Consider the following 23,141-nt stretch of genomic DNA (forward strand, 5'->3'; position numbering starts at 1 on the left):
GTACACCTGAGATGGCTGCAGGGCATCTGGGATGGCCTGAGCAGATGATCAGAGAACTGGTCTGGCAGGTGTACAAACATTTTGTGCCTATTCCTCTCAAAGTGCAGGACTTGTCACTAGTAGGAAATATGAAGACATTGTTTCACTCCACTGGTAGTTTGGGCTGAATGTTGCCCTGTAGAGCAAGGTTTCCCAAACTTGGTCCTGGAGACCCCCCTTGACGCACGTTTTAGTTGTTGCCCTAGCACTACACAGCTGATTCAAATAACCAACTTGTCATAAAGCTTTGATTATTTGAATCAGGTGTGTAGTGCTAAGGCAAACAACTAAATGTGCACCCAGGTTGGGCCCCAGGACCGAGTTTGGAAAACCCTGCTGTCGAGAACAATATTTGGGCCCTTCTTGAATTATAATCTCCTTGCCTCCCTCTTTCTTTACTTCTATAGAGTGACCAGTTCTCTAAATAGAGAGAGATTCAGTGACACTGTTGTGAGTTTCTCAATCTGTTTATTCAGTTTCATCTGTTACTCAGTTTATCTTCCACACCGTCTAAAAGATAAATAAATCCCAGAGTAAAACTGGATGTGAGTCATAGAGTGACTGGCATGTAGGTCACAACCAGATATAGGAAACAGGACAGCGAACACCAACAGGTGACAACCAGATAGATTCAACTCAAAATGCATTGCATGAGTCACGACTTGAAAATATGAGATGGGGAAAGCAATTCAACAAGTCATACATTGCACTGAAATAACTATCTGAACAATGTTGTGTGGTGATTCTGAGTCTATACAGAAAAAGCAGGTTCCTCTGTGAACCTTACTGGCAACTGCTACTGGGAAAGTGCTCGTGCTCAGGGTTCCAGGGGCTCCTAGCGAAACAGTCCGCAGCCTTCCTGTCACACTCGCAGATGAACATCTCACAGGCGTCATTGTTGCCTGAGGTTGTGAGAGAAAGAACGATAAGGAGGGTATAGTAAGAGAATAAAATGGAAAGAGCAAGGTAACGTGTACTGTGGGCAGCACTGTATGTAATGTAGTATAAAGCTAATCATTGTGGTGTATGAAGTGAGGGGAGGGGACTCTTTGGAGCTACTCACTCTTGCAAGTGACCTTTCTGAGGTTCTCGTCACAGTCGTAGGCATAGGATTCAGTGTAAGGGTTGTCAATGATGGGCCAACATTCATCATGCTGCATGGCATCAGAGTAGCACCGGTCATGGACCTCACAGCACCTGTAGGATGACACCATAGAACACACCAACTCTGAGACAAACTCATACTTACACACACACACTGGCAAAACTTTGGCCAGAACTTTGGAGGCAGCAATAAGCAACAAAGAACCCAAACTTTCAAGCAAAACATAAATTGATGTCAAGTCAACATAGATTCATTAGGGGTTGGGATAGTGTGTAGACTGTAGTGGTTTTAGCCCTATTGACATATAACCCTTGTCCCTTGACCCTTAACCCCTGACCTGTCCAGTTCGTCCACAGGGGTACCAGAGCCTCCCTTGCCACAGTAGCAGCCGTAGTCCGCATAGTCAAGGATGGGCCAGCTATCAGGCATAGTGCAGAGGATCATGTTTCTGAACTGCCACAGGGCCCTGTAGTTAAGGTTAGTTGCCTGGGCTGTAAGAAAAGTTTGAGTTTATTGATTCTTGCTCACATAAAACTGAAGAAATACAGAATTTTCACAGGCTAATAAAAAATTGCTAGAAAATAAATACACTTAAATACATAAATGGCATACATAGAATACAAGACACTTAAAACATTCCTGGGAAAATAAGCAAAGATGGAAACTGATTGCTAAAATGTGATTGTTAAAGATTATTATAAAGACTGAGCCAGATCAGATGAGTACGCTAATCCTGCGTTTAGACGAGGGACACAAAAACTGTCCTACCAGTCAGCATTGCGGGATAAGAACGCAAGAAAGCAAGCCTGCACGACAGCACAGATAGAACAATGAGACAGACATTTCACCGGATGTACAAATGTGAAGCAAGTACTTGGCGTTTCCACTCACTATCAAATATGGTAGTGAGAGGAAGCCCAGTGGCCGGCAGTGGGAGAAGCTAGATTTTGGCAGACATTCTGCAAATTTTCTCATTAATGAATCATTTGATCTCAATATAGTTTTCTGTTCCCAAAACTAAAATATTTTACGAACAGAGTGGACTAAGTTTTGTAGACTTTACCCGTGTCAAAGTTTTTAAAAATGGCGTTGTTTAGAGGAACGCCAAGGTGAATTGAGTTATTGCACACGCGCACTTCAGAGTAGGCGTTCCCTAACGGAAATATGCAAATGTAGGCTARAACGCGCCAATAGGATCTACTAGCTCTTGCATGGCTCTGCCCACCTTGCTTGTTCTGCCGACTATGACTATTTGTTCCCGTTTGAAACGATAGGCTATGGTTTGTCTTGGTTTGTTATAAAAAATCTTTGACAACAATATGCGTTGCTATAGTGATTTCAGTAAACAACCAGTGCAAATCGACATCTGCAAGAAAACAACGATACGGCAAAAATTGTAATAATCTAAATCTGGCGGCAAATCCTGTATACCGTAGCGGCTGACAGCATTCACCTCCATTTTGTCATTGAAAACAATGACATCCGGTTTGCCGTTTACCTCGTTCCATGTAAACTCAGCATACTATTAGTCAAATCTGTGTATGTAAAAATACCTACAAATCTGTTAACAATTGATCCCTTTTTAGTTGACGACATATTCACGAATATTGGATTATGCTAACGAGTATGAAGATGGAGACCTATCCATGACAAAATGCAATTGAAACTATTGCAGGTAAATTTGCCCGATTTATAATTCGATTGTATAAAGCTGCGACTCACCAACAGAGAGGCCCAAAGCAACAAGGAATACTGCTTGGAGGGAGTTCATGTTGCCAGCCAACGACAAGTGAATGTATGGACCTAAACCTCTGCATTGAGGTCTATTTATATTATCTGTAACTCAGCGACCTTGAGGCTCTTTCCCAGACAAACCTGGGGTCTCTCATATCTGTGCATGCTGCGCAAGTACAGAATACATGGGAGCACTTGCAGCGGCACATGGAAAGTCCCACGTTCTGGTGCTCTGGGGTATTGGATTTCATGTACATTAAATAAAGTTGGTGTTCCATTACATGTAATTATCTTATGTCATTAATGTATGTTATGACTAATCATAGGAAAATGTGCATTCTGAAATTGTGTTGACATTGAGACAGATTAGTGCACAAATATGACTTTCTTGGACACATTATACAGTAGGCATTCCCAGAATATGTGGAGTGTTTGTGATATTCCATGTAGTTGTGTATACAGTATAGTGACAATAGAAAATATGTGCTTCCATGTTTTATTAAGGCCACATAATTGTGTATATAGCCAGGTCCAAAATTATTGGCAAAAACACTACATGACCAAAAGTATGTGGACACCTGCTTGTTGAACATCTCATTCATAAATCATTAATATGGAGTTGGTCCCCCCTTTTCTGCTATAACAGCCTCCACTCTTGTGGGAAGACTTTCCACTAGAAGTTGGAACATTGCTGCAGGAACTTGCTTCCATTTAGCCACAAGAGCATTAGTGAGGTCGGGCACTGATGTTCGGCGATTAGACCTGGATCACAGATCTCTGGGGCTTTGTCATGCTGAAACAGGAAAGGGTATTCCCTAAACTGTTGCCACAAAGTTGAAAACAGCCCCAGACCATTATTCCTCCTCCACCAAACTTTACAGTTGGGACTATGCATTGAGGTAGGTAGCGTTCTCCTGGTACCCGTCAAACCCAGATTCGTCCGTTCAACTGCCAGATGGTGAAGCAGGGCAGAAATTGTCCGACATTGTAAATAATAATTTGTTCTTAAATGACTTGCGTAGTTAAATAAATGTTAAATAACCCCCAAAAAATGCTATATTTGTTTTCTTCTCAAAAAGATAGGGGTCAAAATAATTGGCACACCTGTTTTCAATAACTTTCAATAGTTATTGCGAGGATAATGACACAGAGCTTTTTTCTAATATGTTTTATGAGATTGGAGAACACATAGGGAAAGGGAAAGGGGGATACCTAGTCAGTTGTCCAACTGAATGTACACAACTGTTCAAAAGTTTGGGGTCACTTTGAAATGTCCTAGTTTTTGAAAGAAAATCTTMTTTTTTTTGTCCATTAAAATGACATCAAATTGATCAGAAATATGGTGTAGACATTGTTAATGTTGTAAATGACTATTGTAGCTGGAAACGGCAGATTTTCAATGGAATATCTACATAGGTGTAGAGGCCCATTATCAGTTAACATCACTCCTGTGTTCCAATGGCACGTTGATCATTAGAAAACGTGCAATTTGCAATTATGTTAGCACAGTTGAAAACTGTTGTTCTCATTAAAGAAGCAATAAAACTGGCCTTTAGACTAGTTAAGTATCTGGAGCATCAGGATTTGTGGGTTCGACTACAGGCTCAAAATGGCCAGAAACAAATAACTTTCTTCTAAAACTCGTCAGTCTATTCTTGTTCTGAGAAATTAAGGCTATTCCATGCGAGAAATTGCCAAGAAACTGAAGACCTCGTACAACGCTGTGTACTACTCCTTTCACAGAACAGTGAAAACTGGCTCTATCCAGAATAGAAAGAGGAGTGGGAGGCCCCGGTGCACAACTGAGCAAGAGGACAAGTACATCTAGTTTGAGAAACAGACACCTCACAAGTCCTCTACTGGCAGCTTCATTAAATAGTACCCGCAAAACACCAGTCTCAACGTCAACAGTGAAGAGGCGACTCCGCGATGCTGGCCTTCTAGGCAGAGTTCCAAAGAAAAAGCCATATCTCAGACTGGCCAATAAAAAGAAGAGATTAAGATGGGAAAAAGAACACAGACACTGGACAGACGAACTTTGCCTAGAAGGCCAGCATCCCGGAGTCGCCTCTTCACTGTTGACGTTGAGACTGGTCAGACAGATTACCAGGACGTGTGCTCTGGGCATGTGCTGACCAACTGGCAGGTGTCTTCACTGACATTTTCAACATGTCCCTCATTGAGTCTGTAATACCAACATGTTTCAAGCAGACCACCATAGTCCCTGTGCCCAAGAAGACTAAGGCAACCTGCCTAAATTACTACAAACCCGTAGCACTCACGTCCATAGTCATAAAGTGCTTTGAAAGAATGGTAATGGCTCACATCAACACCATTATCCCAGAAACCCTAGACCCACTCCAATTTGCATACCGCCTAAACGGATCCACAGATGATGCAATCTCTATTCCACTCCACACTGCCCTTTCCCACCTGGACAAAAGGTACACCTAAGTGAGACTGCTGGTCATTGACCACAGCTCAGCGTTCAACAACAAAGTACCCTCAAAGCTCATCACTAAGCTAAGGATCCTGGGACTAAACACCTCCCTCTGCAACTGGATCCTGGACTTCCTGACGGGCCGCCCCCATGTGAGGGTAGGTAGCAACACATCTGCCACGCTGATCCTCAACACTGGAGCCCCTCAGGGGTGCATGCTCAGTCCCCTCCTGTACTCCCTGTTCACCCACGACTGCGTGGCCAGGGTGACTCCAACACCATCATTAAGTTTGCAGACGACACAACAGTGGTAGGCCTGATCACCGACAAGGACGAAAAAGCCTATAGGGAGGAGGTCAGAGACCTGGCCGTGTGGTGCCAGGACAACGACCTCTCCCTCAACATAACCAAGACTAAGGAGATGATTGTGGACTGCAGGAAAAGCAGGACCGAGCACGTCCCCGTTCTCATCGACGCAGCTGTAGTGGAGCAGGTTGAGAACTTCAAGTTCCTTGATGTCCACATCACCAACAAACTAGAATGGTCCAAACACACCAAGACAGTCGTGAAGAGAACACGACAAAGGATCCATAGGGCTGTGCATCAACAACATGTAACCTATCACTTGAACTTGAAAGAATACTAGCATGATAACACTTAAATAGATTAACAATGTTGTTTTGAAATCAAACAACAGAAGGGAGGAATAAATTCTGATTGGATCTCCCATATGTGACACTCAAATTGATAGGGGCTATCAATTCAAGGCTATGCCTATCTACGAGCGTTATTCCTATACATACTGCTAAACTCTTTCAGAGATATTTTCAAAAGACAGTAACAACAATCAGAATGCTATAACATGAATTATCTTTATTGGGATAGAAATTCTGTCACAAAGAAAGAAATGTAACACAACATGGTCCAAGAGGGTTACATTTTTTATTTTACCTTTACCTTTTCTTATAAAATAAGAACAAATTCTTATTTTCAATGACGGCCTAGGAACAGTGGTTTAAATGCCTTGTTCAGGGGCAAAATGACGATTTTTACCTTGTCCCAGCTCGGGAATTCGATCTTGCAACCTTTCAGTTCCTTGTCCAATGCTCTAACCACTAGACATTTAGAGCTTCATTTAAGCCATTTAGCAGAGGCTCTTATCCAAAGAAACTTACAGGAGCAATTAGGGTTACAGTGGCTTGCGAAAGTATTCACCCCCTTGGCATTTTTCCTATTTTGTTGCATTACAATCTGGAATTATAATATATTTTCTGGGGGGGGGGGTTGTATCATTTGTGTTACACAACATGCCTACCACTTTAAAGATGCAAAATATTTTTTATTGTGAAACAAACAAGACAAAAAAACAGAAAACTTGAGCGTGCATAACTATTCACCCCTCGCCCCCAAAGTCAATACTTTGTAGAACCACCTGTTGCAGAAATTACAGCTGCAAGTCTCTTGGTGTATGTCTCTATAAGCTTGGCACATCTAGCCACTGGGATTATTGCCAAATCTTCAAGGCAATACTGCTCCAGCTCCTTCAAGTTGGATGGGTTCCACTGGTGTACAGCAATCTTTAAGTCATACTACAGATTCTCAATTGGACTGAGGTCTGGGGTCTGAATTGGACTGAGGTCTAGACATTTAAATGTTTCCCCTTAAACCACTCGAGTGTTGCTTTAGCAGTATGCTTAGGGTCATTGTCCTGCTGGAAGGTGAACCTCCGTCCCAGTCACAAATCTCTAGAAGACTGAAACAGGTTTCCCTCAAGAATTTCCCTGTATTTTGCCATCTATCAGTMCTTCAATTCTGACCAGTTTCCCAGTCCCTGCTGATGAAAAATATCCCCACAGAAGAATGCTTCCACCACCATGCTTGGGGATGTGGTTCTCGGGGTGATGAGAGGTATTGGGTTTGCACCAGACATAGCGTTTTCCTTGATGGCCAAAAAGCTCAATTTTAGTCTCATCTGACCAGAGTACCTTCTTCCCTATGTTTGGGGAGTCTCCCACATGCCTTTTGGTGAACACCAAACATGTTTGCTTATTTTTTTATTTAAGCAATGGBTTTTTTTCTGGCCATTCTTCTGTAAAGACCAGCTCTGTGGAGTGTACGTCTTAAAGTGGTCCTATGGACAGATACTCCAATCTCTGCTGTGGAGCTTTGCAGCTCCTTCAGGGTTATCTTTGGTCTCTTTGTTACCTCTCTGATTAATGCCCTCCTTGCCTGGTATGTGAGTTTTGGTTGCCTGGTCCCTCTCTTGGCAGGTTTATTGTGGTGCCATATTCTTTCAATTTTTTAATAATGGATTTTATGATGCGCCGTGGGATGTTCAAAGTTTCAGATATTTTTTTATAACCTAACCCTGATCTGTACTGCTCCACAACTTTGTCCCTGACCTGTTTGGAGAGCTCCTTGGTCTTCATAGTGCCACTTGCTTAGTGGTGTTGCAGMCTCTGGGTCTTTCAGAACAGGTGTATATATACTGAGATCATGTGACAGATCATGTGACACTTAGATTGCACACAGGTGGACTTAATGTAACTAATTATGTGACTTCTGAAGGTAATTGGTTGCACCAGCTCTTATTTAGGGGCTTCATAGCAAAGGGGGTGAATACATATGCACCCACCTCTTTTCAGTTTAAATGTTTTATGTTATTTTTTGCATTTCACTTCACCAATATGGACTATTTTGTGTATGTCCATTACATGAAATACAAATTAAAAAAAATATTTAAATTACAGGTTGTAATGCAACAAAATATGAAAAATGCCAAGAGGGTGCATACTATTGCAAGGCACTGTAAGGAAGTGGATGGCGGCAAATCTTTTACTTTTAAACTCAGACCAAACAGAGATGCTAGTTCTAGGTCCCAAGAAACAAAGAGATCTTCTGCTGGATCTGACAATTAATCTTGATGGTTGTACAGTCATCTCAAATACAATTGTGAAGGACCTCTGAGTTACTCTGAACCCTGTTCTCTCTTTTGACGAACATATCAAGAATTTTTCAACAACAGCTTTTTCCCATCTTCGTAACATTGCAAAAATCAGAAACTTTCTGTCCAAAAATGATGCAGAAAAGTTAATCCATGCGTTTGCCACTTCTAGGTTAGACTACTGCAATGCTCTACTTTCCCAGCTACCCGGATAAAGCACTAAATCAACTTCAGTTAGTGCTTAACACGGCTGCTAGAATCTTGACTAGAACCAAAAAATGTGATCAAATTACTCCAGTGCTAGCCTCTCTACACTGGCGTCCTGTAAAGGCTAGGGCTGATTTCAAGGTTTTACTGCTAACCTACAAAGATTTACATGGGCTTGCTCCTATGTATCGCTCCGATTTCTAAGCAAACAGCTGGAGGCAGGGCTTTCTCCTATAAAGCTCACTTTTTATGGAATGGTCTGCCTAACCATGTGAGAGACACAGACTCTGTCTCCACCTTTAAGTCTTTATTGAAGACTCATCTCTTCAGTAGGTCCTATGATTGAGTGTAGTCTGGCCCAGTGGTGTGAAGGTGAACAGAAAGTCACTGGAGCAACGAACCGCCCTTACTATCTCTGCCTGGCCGGTTCAATTCTCTCCACCGGGATTGTCTGCCTTTAACCCTATTACGGGGGCTGAGTCACTGGCTTACTGGTGCTCTTCCATCCCGTCCCTAAGAGGGGTGCGTCACTTGAGTCTGGGTTTGGCACCCCCCTCGGGTTCGTGCCATGGGGGAGATCTTCGTGGGCTCTACTCAGCCTTGTCTCAGGGTAGTAAGTTGGTGGTTGAAGATATCCCTCTAGTGGTGTGGGGGCTGTGCTTTGGCAAAGTGGGTGGGGTTATATCCTGCCTGGTTGGCCCTGTCCGGGGTTTTCGTCGGACGGGGCCATAGTGTCTCCCGAACACTCCTGTCTCAACCTCCAGTATTTATGCTGAAATAGTTTATGTGTCAGGGGGCTAGGGTCAGTCTGTTATGTCTGGAGTATTTCTCCTGTTTTATCCGGTGTCCTGTGTGAATTTAAGTATGCTCCCCCTAATTCTCTCTYTCTCCCTCTCCTCCTGGAGGACCTGGGCCCTGGGACCATGCCTCAGGACTACCTGGCCTGATGACTCCTTGCTGTCCCAAGTCCACCTGGTCGTGCTGCTGCTCCAGTTTCAACTGTTCTGCCTGCATCTATGGAACCCTGACCTGTTCACTGGACATGCTACCTTGTCCCGGACCTGCTGTTTTCGACTCTCTCTCTCTACCGCATCTGCTGTCTCTAACTCTGAATGCTCGGCTATGAAAAGCCAACTGACATTTACTCCTGAGGTGCTGACCTGTTGCACCCTCTACAACAGGGCTGCCCAAACCTCTTCCTGGAGATCTACTGTCCTGTAGGTTTTCAGTCCAATTTAGCATATCTGATTCAGCTAGTTAAGATCTTGTTGAGCAGCTAATTATTAGAATCAGGTGTGTTAAATTATGGTTGGACAAACCCACAGGATTGTAGATCTCCAGGAAGAGGGTTGGGCAGCCCTGCTCTACAACCACTGTGATTATTATTATTATTTGACTCTGTTGGTCATCAATGAACATTTGAACATCTTGGCCATGTACTGTTATAATCTCAACCCGGCACACCCAGAAGAGGACTGGCCACCCCTCAGAGCCTGGTTCCTATCTAGGTTTCTTCCTAGGTTCCTGCCTTTCTAGAGTTGTTCCATGCCACCGTGCTTCTACATATGCATTGCTTGCTGTTTGGGGTTTTAGGCTGGGTTTCTGTATAGAATTGGACCATATTGCTGCCCTGCCTGAGCATTCAAAATGTAACAAGTACTTTTGGTTGTCAGGGAAAATGTWTGGGATTAAAAAGTAGGCTATATATTTTCTTTAGAAGTTGTCAAACATAAATAGTAAAGTACAGAAACCCCCCATAACTTGGTATTTTTAATTTAGTACTTCACACCACTGATGATAGATTCATGCAATGCTTTTACTATAAAGGAGACCTTTCCACCCCTACTCTGGTCCACGAACCCACAACCTTATGGCCCGCAGCCCTGTGTGCTATCAACATTCCTGCATTGCCATGTAATGCTTACAGGATGAAGAACAGTTTCTAAAACTGCATATCTAAGGCTCTGGTGTCCAGAAAGTGAGCGTAAATGGTAGACATGTTCTCTGCTATCCACTTTGTTTTAATTATTATTTTATATATAGGGGAGGCTCACTTTTTTTTTTTAAGCATTCAGGGAGATTTTGGCTAAAATATATTTTGCTTAAGGGATTTCATTTCAGAGAACTCCAATTTTCTCCATGTAACCCGTATTATAAATAGTGTTCACTCCCAATAATAATTCCCCCTTTGTGTAGGCCTATGTCTACCATGCTAATGAATAGTCTCTGGTCGATGGAAAGTCTTTCCCAAAAACCGTCTCAATTAAATAACTACAAAGTAGCCAATGCTTACCTGGCAGAGTTATATAATGATTAGACATCAATCCAGAGGGRATTTGTTTAGCAAACTCTACCATCGCATGTGCTACAAAATCACCTCTTAAAACACCCTCTTGCTAGGCACACTGGAATTAAACGGTAAGTACACCCATAAATTGTAATTATTTATTCTTTACTTCAAAAGTGATCTGGGAGCATTGTTAGGTAGTTAAAAACATTCAATTTAGTAGTTTAACAAAAAAAAATGGTGTGCTTTTGAGAGCAGAAACCTGAAAAAACAGAAACAGAGGGAAAAAACCAACTGCATTTTGGAAAAAAACTAAACAGAATCATGAAAAAAAATCTGATTTTATATGGCCCTAATGGTGTGTCCTAGGCTTAGCTTTGAGATAACAAACATACACACTATTGGACATGAAGTCTAGTGTCAAGGTAACATTGTTGAATTGGGTGTGTTTCCACCAATTGTGTGAATAGTTGGAAACACTTAATTTACACTGAATTTATACTAATGTAGAGTAGATGTAATAATTAATAATAAATTACATTTGTAAAGCTCTTTTCATTATACAGAATTCTCAATGTGCATAAAATAAATAAAAACCAAATTGGAAAAAAATATAGATACATAGATGTTGTGGTTGTATGAGGAAAGACATGGTGTGACTTGTCTGGAAAGGGGCTGCATGTCCTCCTGCAATCTCTCTGCCCAAGGTCTCTGCGTCCTTTTCACCCCAAAACGTGTACAGGAAGAAAATGTCCACATTGCTTGGGGGAGGTCTTTTTTAAGCCTGACATATGGCTATCTTCACACTATAAGAATGGCATCTGGCTCCTTCCCCTAGGATCCATAGGGCTGTGCATCAACAACATGTAACCTATCACTTGAACTTGAAAGAATACTAGCATGATAACACTTAAATAGATTAACAATACTGTTGAAATCAAACAGAGGGGAGGAATAAATTCTGATTGGATCTCCCATATGTGACACTCAAATTGATAGGGGCTATCAATTCAAGGCTATGCCTATCTACGAGCGTTATTACCTATACATACTGCTAAACTCTTTCAGAGATATTTCAGAAGACAGATAACACAATCAGAATGTTATAACATGAATTATCTTTATTGGGATAGAAATCKGTCACAAAGAAAGAAATGTACACAACATGGTCCAAGAGGGTTACATTTTTTATTTTACCTTTTTTACCTTTTCTTATAAAATAACAAATTCTTATTTTCAATGACGGCCTAGGAACAGTGGGTTAAATGCCTTGTTCAGGGGCAAAATGACAGATTTTTACCTTGTCAGCTCGGGAATTCGATCTTGCAACCTTTCAGTTCCTTGTCCAATGCTCTAACCACTAGACATTTAGAGCTTCATTTAAGCCATTTAGCAGAGGCWCTTATCCAAAGAAACTTACAGGAGCAATTAGGGTTACAGTGGCTCCTTGGTCTTCATAGTGCCGCTTGCTTGGTGGTGTCCCTTGCTTAGTGGTGTTGCAAACTCTGGGCCTTTCAGAACAGGTGTGTATATATACTGAGATCATGTGACAGATCATGTGACACTTAGATTGCACACAGGTGGACTTAATGTGACTTCTGAAGGTAATTGGTTGCACCAGCTCTTATTTAGGGGCTTCATAGCAAAGGGGGTAAATACATATGCACCCACCTCTTTTTCAGTTTTATATTTTAAAAAATAAAGACATTTAAACAAGTAATTTATTTAATTTCACTTCCCCAATTTCGACTATCTTGTGTATGTCCATTACATGAAATACAAATAAAAATCAATTTAAATTACAGGTTGTAATGCTACAAAATAGTTAAAACGCCAAGGGGGCTGAATAGACAGACAGATTTTTCACCTAGTCAGCTCGGGGATTCAAACCAGCAACTTGTTGGTTACTAGCCCAATGCTCTTAACTGCTAGTTTACCTGCCACCATCTCCCAACTCTACTAGTCTGCCACTCCTCTGAGCTCATCTCTTGGATTCACATGTGGGGGAGCTGTTTTGACCATATAGTAATTTAGAAAATATACACAGCACTATCTAATGGAAGAGAATCCTGTTCATCTACTTAACTTACAATTATTTAAATAAAACATTTGCACTGACACGCAAACTGATATAGCTGGTGAAGCATAATGATAACATAAAAAGACTGGCAAACTGTCCAAATGGCAAGTAACCGGCTGAAGAGCAAAGCACAATGAAAGGTGGAAAAAATCCATGATTATCATTACTGTACAGCAACACTGGGGCTTCCATCCTTGATCCAACACTGTAACACTATGTTCTACAACTTCCTGGTTGTCTGATGATGGGACTTCATGTCATCAGGCAAAAGGAGTATCTCTACAGGCCACAACCCTTAGGTATTATCAGTCAGAATCGCCCACCACCCCACAAAACTCCTCTATCCTTCCTATGCAAAGCTAGTGCTCCTATGTCTATAACAACATTTTACATTTTAGTCATTCATCAAACAGACAGCAATCATTAAACAAGAGGAAAGGCAGACTGAGGAAGATTTGGGAAATAGAAATCATTCTGAACTGAGATACAGTACCAGTCAAAAGTTGACACACCAACTCATTCAAGGGTTTTTCTTTATTTGGACTATTTTCTACATTATTGAATAATAGTGAAGACATCAAAACTATGAAATAACACATATGGAATCATGTAGTAACCAAAAAAGTGTTTTGAGAATATTCAAAGTAGCCACCTTTTGCCTTGATGACAGCTTTGCACACTCTTGGCATTCTCTCAACCAGCTTGTTGTGCCTTGTTAAATGTTAATTTGTGGAATTTCTTTCTTTCTTAATGCGTTTGAGCCAATCAGTTGCGTTGTGACAAGGTAGGGGTGGTATACAGAAGAGAGCCCTATTTGGTAAAACACCAAGTCCATATTATGGCAAGAACAGCTCAAATAAGCAAAGAGAAACGACAGTCCATCATTAAATTAAGACATGAAGGTCAGTCAATCCACAAAATGTCAAGAACTTTGAAAGTATATTCAAGTGCAGTCGCAAAAACCCATCAAGCGCTATGATGAAACTGGCTCTCATGAGGACCGCCACAGGAAAAGAAGACCCAGAGTTACCTCTGCTGCAGAGGATAAGTTCATTAGTTACCAGCCTCAGAAAATGCAGCCCAAATAAATGCTTCACAGAGTTCAAGTAACAGACACCACTCAACATCAACTGTTCAGAGGAGACTGCATGAATTAAGCCTTCATGGTCAAATTGCTGCAAATTATTTGAAAGAATTTCAAATATAAAATATATTTTGATTTGTTCGACACTTTTTGGTTACCACATGATTCCATATGTGTTATTTCATAGTTTTTATGTCTTCACTATTAATCTAAAATGTAGAATATAGTAAAAATAAAGAAAACCCCTTGAATGAGTAGGTGTGTCCAAACTTTTGACTGGTACTGTATATACAGGTACAACGGTGTAGGCTGTGCTGTGTGAAGCAGTGGTGTCTGTGGTGGGAAGGCAGAGGCTGAGAAGCCACAGGCCTCTGGTCAGATAGGCTTATACATCAGGGTGGTGACATACTTCTTCTTGTAGCGATGAGTCGCACTCAGCACCATCACAATCACACCATCCTGAGAGGAGAGAGAAATATACAACTCCCTTAGCACATACTTGACATTTCCCTTTCCTTCTCCAAAAGCAACTCTTCTGGGAGTCCTTCTGTTACCTCTTGCAGACGTTGAATCAATCTACTAATTACATTTACATTTAAGTCATTTAGCAGACGCTCTTATCCAGAGCGACTTACAAATTGGATTGTAAATGTAATTAATACTTCACATTAGTACTTCACATTAGTACTTCACATTAGTATGTGAAGACTGTGCCTTCACATACTAATGCTTCATGGCTTTGATTTCATCTTTCTGGCCTCTCTCTGGTCTTACCTTAATTAATGGACAGGGAGTAGAGGTGATTGAGCATGACATGGTTGGGTTCTGGAAGCAATGCAGGGTCACACTGATGAGGGAAAGCGAAAACATCTTACTCCAGTGCATGCACATTACTGTCAATGACATGAACAGCTCTATCATGTCTTCATCGTTGATATTCCTACGAGGCTTTGGATTCAGTTGTTGTCATCTTGTACTCAGAGATTCCTGTGTGCTTGTTTAGGATGACCTGTAGCAGGTGAAGTGACAGAATGGGCAGAGACTTATCCTTCCTGCTTGGGAATGTAGGATCCTGATGGTACGGCCCAGGAGGGGAGCTGGACAGGTCTAACTCACAAACAGATGGTACATACAATGCGAGATTGAACATCAAGTTAATAGTTTATATTTTGCATCAAGTCTAGTTAATATTTTGCTATTACCAGTTACCATCTAACTTTCTAGCATCATGGAGACATTTTCCAATACAGTAGCATAACTTGGTTACACTCATTAGTGTTATGTGGAGCCTCTATTTAGAGAGTTGGGCCAACTTTTAGAATGTTGTACTAATTCTAGACATTCAGTTACATAGCATGAAATATTAATGGGGTGCTAACATGGCTGCCATAGAATGTTACAGATGCATCATTAACGCAGAAAGCTCAATGGCCCAACTCTCTTAATACATGGCTCTGGTGTTACGCATGGGTAAACAGGTTGTGGACACTGACCTGATATATCAGAGCACTTCTGTGAGTCCACCATAACTGCATCAAACACCTCAAAGTCAGTCTTCTTCACTTGGATGACGTTGTTGACTGTGCCTAGCTGGTTGGTTACAACAGGCTGGGGGACCACAAAATCAGCAATCTAACAGTGGACTCAAACTATATTTCATCCATATAGGAGTGAATGACTAAGTAAACATTCCGTCCACATAGAACTTATGCTTACTGTCAGTGTGTTCGATCTTTCAGTCACAACAACTTTGTGGCGATTGTGGATCTGCCTGAAGGTTGTGGATCTGCCTGAAGGGGAGCATCAGTAGAAGTGCATATACACACTCACGAATCCCAGGGCTGCTAACCCACCTCCTGGTTAGGGGAATCTCCAGACAGAGAGACCTCCTTTCCAGTTCCAGTCCAGCGGAAAACAGTGGGGCGGTCCAGTGTGCCCTTTATCATCCTCCAGGTTCTGACGCCATGCAAGGTACTCCTCTTTCTCTAGGGGAGCCTAGGAGACCAGGGAAGATGGAGAGATGAGTCTCTCTGTATGTGAGACAGGAGGTGTCACAGGAACGACGCTGGAGAGGCGAAGCAGGTACGAGGAGTCAAACATTTAATAGGGAACGGGCATAGAACTAGACAGGAACAGCGTCAGCAAATGGGTAACAAAGACATAACAATCAATGCAGCAGCGGGGAACAGAGCTGGGGAACTGACACATATAGGGAAGGTAAAAAACAGGTGATTAAGTGAGTCCAGGTGAATCCACTATCGCTGATGAGTGTGACGAGGGAAGGCAGGTGTGCGTAATTGATGATGGCAGGAGTGCATGATGCAGGGCAGCCTGGCGCCCTCGAGCGCCAGGGGGGAAGAGCAGGAGCAGGCATGACAGGAAGAGGGAGATACGAGTATCTCTGTATGTGAGACGGGGGAAGAGATGAGTCTCTCTGTATGTGAGACGGGAAGAGATGAGTCTCTGTATGTGAGACGGGAAGAGGGAGAGATGTGTTTTGTGAATGTGAAAGTCACATTGAGAGAGGCTTACGTAAACCAATCTTGATATCCTATTCATGGAACATATCAGAATCCTCAGGACTGTCCATGAAAATGTTAAGCATGTCGCCCTCCTTGGAGCGTCTGTCCCACCTGTGCCCATGCCAGTGTTGGTGTTCCCCATGGTCCCCTTTGTGTTACTGAGCCAAAATCACTGTGTAAAAAGGTTGGGAAATTGTTTAAACCAAATGGGACAACTGTCTCAGAAAACCCCATTAAGGGGCATTATGGACAGAGAATGTGGGCACACATGACATCCAAAGACTATGCATAACGTTAGCTAGCTAGCTACAGTGCCGTGAAAAAGTATTTGCCCCTTTCTGATTTTCTCTATATTTGCCTGTTTTTCAGGCAAATATATCAGATATTATCAGATATTCAAACAAAACCTAATATTAGATAAAGGAAACCTAAGTAAACAAATAACACGTGCATACGTATTTCATTTATTTAATTAGCCAAGTTATAAAATACCCAATACCCCAGTGTAAAAAAGTAATAACACTCAATAACTGGTTGCGCCACCTTTAGCTGCAATGACTGCAACCAAACRCTTTCTTGTAGTTGTTGATCAGTCTCTCACATCGCTGTGAAGTAATTTTGGCCCACTCTTCCATGCAGAACTGCTTTAACTCAGAGACATTTGTGGGTCTTCGCACATGAACTGTTCGTTTCAGGTACTGCTACATCTCAATTGGGTTTAGGTCTGGACTTTGACTAGGCCATTCCAAAAAGTTTATATTTGCTGCTTTTCAGCCATTCTGATGTAAAATTGCTTGTGTTTTTTGGATCACTCTCTTGCTGCATGGTTGCCTATAAATGGTCAGTGAAACGCCCCTAATTAATATTCATCCATACTGACTGCATGACGACAATGACGGCAAATCCCGACAGAACGGCTAAAAAACGAAATTTGACCCAGTGTGAAATGGAAGTTCTTGTAGGGGAGGTTGAAGCAAGAAAAAATATATTGTTTGGTGGACACAGTGTGGGCATTACAAATGCCAAAAAGACATTAGAGTGGCAGCATGTAGCGGACGCTGTGAATGCTGCTGGCTCAGAAGGTCAGACCCTCTCAGAAATAAAAACATAAAAAGTGGAGGCCAAAAGGCGCATAGCCTTACACAGACAAAGTGTTTGTGCCACGGCGGGGGAAAGGGGACACCGGAGCTCAACCCACTTGATGAGCAACTTGCAGGTATTATAGGGGAATCCCTCCTGAGTGGAGAGTAGTGACAGGAGGTGGAGGGGGACACGGACATGCAAGATGCACCGGATGATCCAGGTATGTAATTAGTATTCCCTCTTTTGAAAAGAGTAAACCAAATGCATTCATGTTGTGTTTAAACATGCATTTACAGAAACAATTGTGACATTTTCTATTGTTTTTAGTCGCTGCGTGTTCCAGCGGGGTCGGTGGTGCTGCAGCACAACCCTCCAGCGCCCGTGTCCTCACAGATGCAGTCCTGCAAACGCAAAGAGACACCATCAACGCTATTAACGAGGTTACCAAGGAGTTGCAGTGGGACAGGCACGGCTTGGTTTCTGCAGGTGCTTCTCTGTAAAGCTGGGCCCACTACAGCACAGAGATCCAAGAGAACAGCTCTTGATAATCGGAACCGGCTCATAAGCCACTCATCATCATTGGACAGAAAATCTTGCTGGTCTCTGAAAATCCGCTCTGAATTCTTCCATTCGCCAAATCTTCCAACAGTGCCAAAGCAGCCATTGTGTGTCATTACGCATTGTAATTGTATGCCTTTTTATACCCACCCATTTGATTGTCAAAGCTACCCAATTGCATAACACCTTCAGGTGTGGTAATTACCTTGATTGTAACTGACAATGACAGGGCCATTATCACATTGACAGTTCTGCGCAACAAACATATGATAACAATATATGAAACTGTGCACTCGTATTTGTACATGTCGGTAGGGATGAAGTGACTATGCATAGATAATAAACAGCAAGTAGCAGCAGTGTACAAAACAAATGGAGGGGGGGGGGGGGGCATTAGCTACTCAATGTAATAGTCCGGTGGCCATTTGATGAATTGTTCAGCAGTCTTATGGCTTAGGGGTAGAAGCTGTTAAGGAGCCTTTTGGTCCTAGACTTGGTTCTCCAGTACGCTTGCCGTGCGGTAGCAGAGAAAAAAACTTATGACTTAGGTGACTGGACTCTCTGACAATTGTATGGCCGTTCCTCTTACACCCCCTATTAATTAGGTCCTGGATTGCAGGACGCTTTGGCCCCAGTGATGTACTGGCCATACGCACTACCCTCTGTAGCGCTACATGGTCAGATGCCGAGCAGCTGCCATACCAGGCGCTGATGCAACCGGTCAGGATGCTCTCAATGGTGCAGCTTAGAACTTTTGAGGATCTGGGACCCATACCAAATCTTTTCAGTCTCCTGAGGGGAAAAGGTTTTTGTTGTGCCCTCTTCACGACTGTCTTGGTGTGTTTGAACCATGATAGATTGTTGGTGATGTGGACACCAAGGGACTCTCGACCCACTCCACTACAGCCCTGTTGATGTTAATGGGTGACTGTTCGGCCTGCCTTTTCCTGTAGTTCACTATTGCAGCTCCTTTGTCTTGCTCACATTGAGGGAGAAGTTGTTGTCCTGGCACCACACTGCCAGTTCTCTGACCTCCTCCCTATAGGCTGTCTCATCGTTATCGGTGATCAGGCCTACCACTGTTGTGTCGTCAGCAAACTTAATGGTGTTGGAGTCGTGTTTGGCCAGGCAGTCGTGGGTGAACAGGGATTACAGGAGGGGACTAAGTACACACCCCTGAGGGGACCCAGTGTTGAGGATCTGCGTGGCAGACGTGTTGTTGCCTACCCTTATCACCTGATACAGCCCATCAGGAAGTCCACGATCCAGTTGCAGAGGAAGGTGTTTAGTCCCAGGGTCCTTAGCTAAGTGATGAGCTTTGTGGGCACATGGTGTTGAACGCTGAGCTGTAGTCAATGAACAGCATTCTCACATAGGTGTTCATTTTGACAAGGTGGGAAAGGGCAGTGTGTAATGCGATTGAGATTGCATTGTCTGTGGATCTGTTGGGGCGGTATGCGAATTGGAGTGGGTCTAGGGTATCTGGGAGGATGCTGTTGTTGTGAGCCATGACCAGACTTTCACAGCACTTCATGGCTACCGACGTGAGTGCTACGGGGCGGTAATCATTTAGGCAGGTTACCTTCGCTTCCATGGGCACAGGGACTATGATGGTCTCCTTGAAACATGTAGGTATTACAGACTCAGTCAGAGAGAGGCTGAAAATGTCAGTGAAGACAMTTACTAGTTAGTCCGCGCATGCTTTGAGTACACGCCCTGATAATCCATCTGGCCCCGCAGCTTTGTGAATGTTGACCTGTTTAAAGGTCTTGCTCACATCGGCTACCGAGAGCATTATCACACAGTCATCCAGAATAGCTGGTGCTCTCGTGCATGCTTCAGTGTTGCCTCGAAGCGAGCATAAAAGGCATTTAGCTCATCTGGTAGGCTCGCGTCACTGAGCAGCTTGCATCTGGGTTTCCCTTTGTAGTCAGTAATAGTTTCCAAGCCCTGCCACATCCGACAGTAGGATTCAATCTTAATCCTATATTGACACTTTGCTTGTTTGATGTTTCGTCTGAGGGCATAGCGGGATTTCTTAAAGGCGTCCGGATTTGTGTCCCGCTCCTTGAAAGCGGCAGCTTTAGCCTTTAGCTCGATTCGAATGTTGCCTGTAATCCACGGCTTCTGGTTAGGATATGTACGTACGGTCACTGTGGGGATGACGTCGTCGATGCACTAATTGATGAAGCCGATGACTGAGGTGGTATACTCCTCAATGACATTGGATGAATCCCGGAATATATTACAGTCTGTTCAAGCAAAACAGTCCTGTAGCACAGCATCTGCACCATCTGACCACTTCCGTATTGAGCGAGTCACTGGTACTTCCTGCTTTAGTTTTTGCTTGTAAGCAGGAATCAGGAGGATATAATTATGGTCGGATTTGGCAAATGGAGGGCGGGGGAGCGCTTTGTATGCATCTCTGTGTGTTGAGTAAAGGTGGTCTAGAGTTTTTTTCCCTCTGGTTGGACATGTGACATGCTGGTAAAAATGGGGTAAAACTGATTTAAGTTTCCCGCTTCCGGGTGAGCATTGTCTTGTTTGCTTATGGCCTTATAGAGTTGGTTGAGTGCGCTCTTAGTGCCAGCATCAGTCTGTGGTGRTAGACGGCTACGAATGATATAGATGAGAACTCTTGGTAGATAGTGTGGTCTACAGCTTATCATAAGGTACTCTACCTCAGCAATACCTCGAGATTTCTTTAATATTAGACATCGCGCACCAGCTGTTATTGACAAAAAGACACACACCCCCACCCATCGACTTACCAGACGTAGCTTCTCTGTTCTGCCGGTGCATTGAAAATCCCTCCAGCTCTATATTGTCTGTGTCGTCGTTCAGCCACGACTCGGTGAAACATAAGATATTACGGTTCTTAATGTCCCGTTGGTAGGATAATCGTAAGTCATTCATTTTATTTTCCAATGATTGCATGTTAGCAAGTAGAATTGATGGCAATGGGAGTTTACTCGCTCGCCTACGGATTCTCAAAAGGCAGCCTGATCTGTGTCCTCTTTTCCTCCGTCTTTTCTTCACGCAACTGACGTGGACCTGGGCCTGTTCCCGGGAGAGCAGTATCTCTTTCTTGTCGGACTCTTAAAGGAAAAAGCTTCTTCCAGTCCGTGGTGAGTAATCACAGATCTGATGTCCAGAAGTTATTTTCGGACATAAGAGACAGTAGCAGCAACAATATGTACAAAATAAGTTTTAAAAATAAGTTACAAACAAAGCAGAAAAAAAATACGGAATAGCACAATTGATTACGGGCATGTAAAACGTCAGCCATCCTCTTTGGCGACATTTTCATATTTGAGGGGTTCTTTTGCAATAACAAATKTTTGTATTTATTATCCTAAATCTWGTTTTTTGTGTTTTTTTGTGTGCACTCCAGGGAACTCTTAATAATATATAATACGTGACAGGTAATATTTTGATTTATTTTACACAATGGTATCAATTTCAAAGCGTTTCATCCTTCTGCCATCGGAGTCGCAGTTCCTCATTTCTCCAGTTTATGTGCGTACGTATGGGTCAAAGTGTTCGTAGAGGACCGCACATTCTCCCTCAAGTTACTTTTTTATAAATCACAAAGTTTGTTTAGAAAGTGGCTTAAGCCTTCTTTTGTGTCTACGCAACGTTTAAAATGAGGCCCCTGGTCTTCCAGGTCATTTAAATAAATAAAAATTAAACGTGACTAGGGCCCTAAAGGACCAAGGTTGCCTACCCCTGCAGTAAGTAGGGCTAGAGTGAGTGATGCTACCACCTCCATCTACTGCTATAAAGTTATCTGGTTGACAAGAAACACATCAACTAAGAAGGAACAGTMTCTATTGTAGAAACCCGCACAGACAGTTGTGTGTTATGAGTTATGCTGTTTGTTGTGTTGTACTTACCAGTAACCAGTGTTCGCGGGGTCCGACACGCCAGTCAACCTGCTATCTGCCAACCACAGGAATGCCTGGAATGTTCCGGTGCAGAGCATCTTTGTGGTTGGTGGAGGGGGGTGCACCGCATGCTTAACCATTGTTGTCTCTTTTTACGTCTGGACTTAACAAGAGATGAGTCACAGTTGTTTGATATGATTTTCCTTGGTTGATTTACTTGGCGTGGGCTACGACCAAACAGTAGCCTGTGTTGAGTTTGGTTAATAAACCGGGAATTCTTAAACGCATTTGTTCATTTATAATCTAGCCAGGTTATTACAGTACACTCCCACAAAAAATCATACCTTAAGAATTGATGTTAGTTTACACCATTAAATTGCTTGTTTCTTTTATTTAACCATTTTCCTAAACAAGCTTCGCGTAATTCCCGAGTGCCCCGCCTCCTTTCTTACTTGACTGTCAGGGTGTGCAGTGTCACTTTCTTACCACAAGGTGGTAGTGTTGACCTGTAATGGGCCATCGGGCTCTGAAAGATCTAGATTTCTCAGACGATAATAAAGTTAGACTATCCCAGCTAAATGCTGATATAGACATTATTTCAAACATAGTCACATAACAATGTCCCTATGCTTGTGTTTTTTATGCATTTCCTTTAAATCACCTTTAGAGTGAGGATGACAGGCAGTCAGACAAACAAGAATTGTCACTTATCATCCCGTTGCTTTCAAACTTCTGATATTGTTTTTCCAACATCCTACAGCTCTCTGTGAAATATCACACAGCCTCCGCACTTTCCTCTAGCCATCCAACCCTGAGTGACTGGCTCTAGCTGCACTGTCTGGTGTCTCCCTGTCTTCAGTCTGTCTGGGTATCAGGAGAACTGTAGGGGAGACTGCAGATGATTCTGTGCTTGTTTCACCCTCTCCTTCTCTACATGTCCAGCGTCCCTCCATAATACACAAATGGATATATGCACACTCATCCACTCACAGACATATACGAGAGTGTCTAGGTCAGGTTTAGTTGAAAACACTCATCCACACACAAAAAGATTCTCTCATATACACATCGACATCCTCCCACACAGAAAGATGCACACCCTCCAGTATTACTTGCACAGGGAGTATGTTTCCTCCTGTGTCACATAATGAGCCCCTGTGATGCTGGGTTG

The 23,141-nt window shown here is 42.7% G+C and overlaps 1 protein-coding gene and 2 long non-coding RNA genes across 7 annotated transcripts; 1 reads left to right on the plus strand and 2 right to left on the minus strand.

Moving 5' to 3' along the window:
• Positions 1-487: 487 nt before the first annotated feature.
• LOC111963655 (phospholipase A2, minor isoenzyme) lies at positions 488-3,017 on the minus strand. Of its 5 annotated transcripts, none has more exons than XM_023987173.2 (4): positions 2,867-3,009; positions 1,482-1,635; positions 1,103-1,236; positions 488-941 (listed from the first exon to the last, which is right to left on the minus strand). In XM_023987173.2, the coding sequence occupies exons 1-4, from the start codon at positions 2,913-2,915 to the stop codon at positions 823-825; spliced, it is 456 nt and encodes a 151-aa protein (XP_023842941.1). In that variant the 5' UTR covers positions 2,916-3,009; the 3' UTR covers positions 488-822. The 5 variants fall into 5 exon arrangements, with proteins under 5 accessions (XP_023842941.1, XP_070299570.1, XP_070299571.1 ...); XM_070443469.1 differs by lacking the exon at positions 2,867-3,009 and adding an exon at positions 2,208-2,292; XM_070443470.1 differs by lacking the exon at positions 2,867-3,009 and adding an exon at positions 2,036-2,182.
• Positions 3,018-11,962: 8,945 nt separating this feature from the next.
• LOC111963656 (uncharacterized) lies at positions 11,963-16,233 on the minus strand. Its single transcript, XR_011479906.1, has 3 exons — positions 15,637-16,233; positions 14,641-15,528; positions 11,963-14,496 (listed from the first exon to the last, which is right to left on the minus strand). It is a non-coding gene; the product is annotated as an uncharacterized lncRNA (long non-coding RNA).
• A 4,358-nt stretch (positions 16,234-20,591) lies between these two features.
• On the plus strand, positions 20,592-21,902 carry LOC139027705 (uncharacterized). Its single transcript, XR_011479831.1, has 3 exons — positions 20,592-20,986; positions 21,162-21,211; positions 21,478-21,902. It is a non-coding gene; the product is annotated as an uncharacterized lncRNA (long non-coding RNA).
• The last annotated feature ends 1,239 nt before the right edge of the window (positions 21,903-23,141 follow it).

The sequence above is a fragment of the Salvelinus sp. IW2-2015 genome, linkage group LG5 (genome assembly GCF_002910315.2).
Source record: "Salvelinus sp. IW2-2015 linkage group LG5, ASM291031v2, whole genome shotgun sequence".
NCBI lineage: Eukaryota > Metazoa > Chordata > Actinopteri > Salmoniformes > Salmonidae > Salvelinus > Salvelinus sp. IW2-2015.